The 5,030-nt window shown below is 40.3% G+C and overlaps 1 protein-coding gene across 4 annotated transcripts; it reads left to right on the top strand.

Annotated features, from left to right (window-relative positions):
- The first annotated feature begins 223 nt into the window (after window positions 1-223).
- Window positions 224-3,901, top strand: LOC149210321 (uncharacterized). Of its 4 annotated transcripts, none has more exons than XR_016252946.1 (4): window positions 224-1,327; window positions 1,529-2,351; window positions 2,459-2,681; window positions 3,346-3,481. XR_016252946.1 is itself a non-coding variant. In XM_089396681.1 (3 exons), the coding sequence occupies exons 1-3, from the start codon at window positions 239-241 to the stop codon at window positions 3,733-3,735; spliced, it is 2,619 nt and encodes an 872-aa protein (XP_089252807.1). In that variant the 5' UTR covers window positions 224-238; the 3' UTR covers window positions 3,736-3,901. The 4 variants fall into 4 exon arrangements, 2 of the variants coding, with proteins under 2 accessions (XP_089252807.1, XP_089252808.1); XR_016252947.1 differs by having other exon boundaries at window positions 3,359-3,479; XM_089396681.1 differs by having other exon boundaries at window positions 1,529-2,681; window positions 3,359-3,901.
- The last annotated feature ends 1,129 nt before the right edge of the window (window positions 3,902-5,030 follow it).

The raw sequence follows: 5,030 nt of genomic DNA, 5'->3' as shown, positions 1-5,030 counted from the left end.
ACATCCTTTTCTTCATTGAAGAAGCTACCATCATCGGCAATAAAGTCTCCAGTCACAGTAAACCCATCATACAAATCTATCCCAATTCCCACCCCTTCGTATTAAATGCAGAGCAGCATTTATAGGTTTCCATTCTGAAGCTTCTTCTTCCACATTTATCACTCCATAATGCTTCTGAGTTCTTAGCATCCGTTTCCCTTTAGCAGCACTGAAAGCTCTGAATTTACGAAAAATCACAATGGGAAGCTGCCTGAGCAAGAAGAATAGCGCAAAGAAACAACAGCAGGCTGAGTCTCCCAAACACAATGCTACTAATTTTACAGCCGCTGCATCGACGGTGTCTCAGTCTCCACCTCCAGTTTTAGACGAAAAGCCTCCTCTTCCAGAGGACGAAGCCGTCAAAGAAGTTCTTCTTTCAGAAACCTCGAAGACAAGCTGTTACAACGCCAATAACAGCATCAACGCCGACACCATCAAGTCTGAGGTAGAAGAGAAACCTGAGGTAAAAGAAGTTGCAGTTGCAGTTGCAGATGCAGAAGCTCCAGCTCTCGTGAAGAAGAACGCAGAGCGTTCTAATAGTTTGAAAAAGAAAGGGTCTTTCAAGGCTTCTCAACCAAACCCTCAGTTGACGAAGTCGTCAAGTGCAAAAGAAGACTTGGACGCCATTCTCATCCAGTGCGGCAGACTGAGCCGAAGCTCGTCTGGAAAAGCCTCGAATGACACTAATAACAATCCCCGTCAATACTCCGGGTCCAAGCGGCACGCAACGGAGGAGGCCGAGGAAGTAGAGCAAGAAAAAGCAAAAGAGACGCCCTCCAGACCCTCGCACAGAAGGTCGTCGAGCAGGGACTTGACGGTGGAGGCCAAACGATCTACGAGCCGTGACCGCGTTAACGCTGACGGAAAACGAGTCACCGGTCGTAGAATCAGCCCTTCTCCTGGTCGTAGAGCCGAGCCATCCCCCGGCCGCAGATCTGAAACTTCAACGGAGAAAGCTCGGCCCGGTAAGCAGAATGCCGCAAATGCAGACTCCAGGAATGTTTCGAAACGCCCTGCCACGAAACGAGCGACAAATTCTGGGGATGCAGGAGGGGTTTCTACTGCGACGTCGCGATCTCGATCCCCCGCACCGCGGATTTCAAGCGAACCCGGTTTGCCACAGACCTTGAGCCGAAGCTCCTCCAGAAAAGCTGAGCAGTCGCCGTTTCGGAGGCCTCTGAACGATGAAACGCCTAACGAACCCGGCGACGTGGAGACCAGAAATGAGCCTTTGCAAGCTGAGAGTTCAAAATCGCAGAGTACCGAGAAGAAGATTTCCCCTGCACAGGTGCAAAATGATCCCGTTTTTACGCATACTGACACTGAGAATCCTCTTATTTCGTTAGAATGCTTCATCTTTTTGTAGAAAATAAGGGGGATTCGGGGATTCGTGTGTTTTTTAAAGGAAAATAAACAGTTTGAAGGGAAAAACAGGGAACGGGAAATATTTGGAGCTGAATGTCTGGTATTATGTATTCTTCCCTTGCAGATCTCGGATGGAATTGAGACAGTGAAGAAGGAGAAGAGATCGGCTTTGAAGGACATCAGCGGAAATTGCAACAATACAATACGCGATCAGTTGCTTTCCTGCAGAGCGGCGCCGACTTTGAAGAAAGCTTTTGCTTCTGATGAAATTTCAGAGGCAGAGGCAGTGAAATCCAGAAACCACAGAAGGAAGCCGTCTAATGAAATGGAAACCAAGAGCAGAGAAAGCGAAGACATACGGGTCACCGTTGAGGAGCACGTTGAGAAGCAGAGTGATCAAAGTAGTGGAGATGTTAATGTGAAGTCTGAAGGGATCTCAACGCAGTTTCCGCGGTCGCGGTCTCAAAGGAGGTCGCGGGAACAATTTGTGCTAGACAGTCAGGCACTCTTTGAGGCTGCGAATCCCTCCCTGAATTCTACGGAAATGACAGCTTTCACTATTCCGGCTTCAGTGTCTAAAGCTTGTTCTATTCTCGAGGCTGTAGCGGATTTGAATTCTTCCGTGAATTCAAATTCTTCTTCCATTTACTCGAACGATAAAAGTTTCGTATCGGACTCGTTTGAGCAAGGAAAATCTGCAAGATTTCTTGCCACGGGGAACTTTGGCTCCGAAGAGAAATTATCTGCAAATTTGGAGGTCGAAAAGGCCAAAATTATCAAGGATTTTCACAGAAATTTGTCACCAGCTGGAAACTCGAACGAGGACTGGACAGAGGAGCAATGTCAAGAAGAATCGGCGGGAAGCAATGGCGATATAATGGGAGCAACAGAGGCTGGAAGCAAGTTATCATCAAGAAGACTGCACCGTTATCATTCTTCAGAAGAAGGTGGTTTAACTTTAACTTCGTTTTCAAATACAGAAGATTCAACCAAAACTGTTTCTAATATTGAAAACGGTGATGAGAAGACTAAGACATGTGCATATTCAAACCAGAGCAGTGCAAGGTATTTGAAAACTGGAGGAGAAAGTTCGAGCCGTTCGAACTTGATGCCTGTCATAACTTTAGGCAAGAAAGAGTTTCAGAACAGCAAAAGAGCAAATAATTTCCAAAATGGAAGAGCAAGTTCGGAAATAAAGCAAAATGTGAATCATCTGCAGCACAATTTCTTCAGTGACCTGAATTTCAAATCTAATTCATCCGCAGCATCTGAACTAGGTATGCTTCCGATCGGTGTTTTATTTGCTATGAATTTCTCCAGTTCGCCATGCCTTTTTGTCAACGAAAAATTCTAGGAAAGTCTACAATAGTTGCTTACAGTTTTCCTTAGCATAGTTGAACTCTGCAGCCTATGTTTTTCGTCAACAGAAAATTCTAGGAAAGTCTAACATAGTTGCTTACAGTTTCCTTTAGCATAGTTGAACTCTGCAGCCTATGTTTTTGTTGAAATAATACTCAAAGAAATTCTTCAGTTCAGTAAATCAAATAGGTAAGAGATTTGCTGTGTTGCAGAGAATGACGTCCTCTAATTTATTAAAACTATCTGTTCCTTCATTTCACATTTCTCTCAATAATCTTCTTAGTTGCCGAAGATATTTTATTTCAAAATTTCTTGAAGATCATAGGTACTAGGGCAGATTAGAATTCCTTGATCATCCAAATTCCTTTAAAATATTTGAAAATTCGGGAAATACCCCCAATTTCCCTCGCAAAATTGTACTAAATTTTTGTTTGTGCTGGCTGCTTGAAAATTCTTTGCAATTTTACTTTTCTTTGAAAAAGAGAACTCATGAAAGAAAAGAAAGAAATTTCTGGGAATATAATTCCCAAGATTTAGTGTAATCTTACCGTTCTCCTTGTTTACTGACTGCTTGATTCCCAGGGAATTCTTCCAGGGCCTTCAATTCTTTCTCGGAGCAGTGAGACAATTTCAGAGGAGCAGCACCAGCGCATAACCTTGTCTCCGGCCGACATACTTTATTTGTTGGAAAATGCAGAATACGATGAAGAAAATCTGCTCACCTTTATGAACAATAATTCAAGAAATGGTAGTGGCCGCCCTTCACATGGTTCGGAGAATGCATCATCCTCTGAAGCTTCCTTCGAGTTCAAGATTAAGTCGGTTTCTTCGACTCCGAAATCAACCCCTTCATTTTCAACCGTGTCAACGCCGTCGAGGATAAGAAATTTGAATTCTTTAATTCTCACAGCTGAGGAAGTTGCAGAGATCTGGGGGACTTTCGAGAGAAAACATCATTTGAACTCTCCATAAGCAGTTGGTTTCTTCTTGTTTCTGTATGTCAATCAACCTAACAGGCACTCTTAAGCTTCCACGATCGCGGAGGCTGAGCAGAGCAAAACCTCATTGCGATTGACCATGGGCAGGCATCAAATGTAATTTTCCTATATGATAGTTCAAAGTATTTTGTGAATTTTAAGATTAATTTCGTCATGAAAATTGTTCTTTCAAAATTCACTACATAATTAGTTATGAATATCTTAAATAGTTTCTATGCGAATTCTGTTTAAAAAAATTATTGTTAAAATTAAATTTGATTCAATTGTGCTAAAAGGTGCACTGATTTTGTTCAACAACAAATTTGTGTTTTGTAGTTTGCTTTCTATTTAAAGCTATAGACATATGCTTTATGCTTATTTATGAGGTTCAAAGTATAGTTTGATTTCTATTTAAAGCTAGAGACATATGCTTATTTATAAAGTAGAAACTTATTTAAAGCTAGAGACATATGATTATTCAATGTTATTTACTCACATTGTTGACATAAAATGGTAGAAGCCATTAATGGTGCTCTTAAAGAATATGGGAGCCTTAGGTGTGATGAAGCTAAAGCCATGGCACTGACAAGGAAAGAGCCAAAATCCATATTGCTCTAGGACAATTTACAAATGATTGGAATGTATATGGGTATCCATTGTGTTTAATGGTTGGACAAATGTTAAAAGCAAGTCATTGATAAATATTCTTGGGGTGTATGCTAGTGGTGTAGTGTTCTTTTCAACTTACAACTACTTTAATCATTACAAGGCTAATTCCAAAACCCTTAAATTCATTTTTGATGACAAATTATGTTAATTGGATTTATATTATGCACTATTGTAAATATGAATTCATGCCTTACAGATTGGCTATCTAATTTGTTTGTTTCATAGATCCATTGTTAATTTCCTCTTATGCTCTTATGTTTAAATCAGATTTTTGACTAACTATTTATTAATAAATATGTCATGTAATTCTGATTTTAATTTCCATTGGCATTATGAGAACTACTTCCTGATGTTATTGGCTCATCATTCATTGTTAAAAGATCTCTAAATAGCATGTTTGGTAAATTATAAGAACAGTTAATTGAACTACTTCAGTTGAAATCTCAATCATTTAATTACTTTGATCTCGGTTGGGTTAGATCTATATATTCCTAGTCGAGATATGCTTATGATTTCTTTCCTTTTGCTTGCATTTAGATTTAATTATATATTTTTAGAAGTCCTCTTATCAAAGAGGAAAAATTTAGTTGTGGCTTGGTTGAGCCCCAAATTAGCTTAAGG

This window comes from Pinus tabuliformis, chromosome 1_2 (assembly GCF_031772625.1).
Source record: "Pinus tabuliformis cultivar Carrire ecotype Pingquan chromosome 1_2, CPIR1, whole genome shotgun sequence".
Taxonomy (NCBI): Eukaryota; Viridiplantae; Streptophyta; class Pinopsida; order Pinales; family Pinaceae; genus Pinus; species Pinus tabuliformis.
Note: the sequence above shows the minus strand (reverse complement) of the source record. Positions and strands in the feature narration are given on the sequence as shown.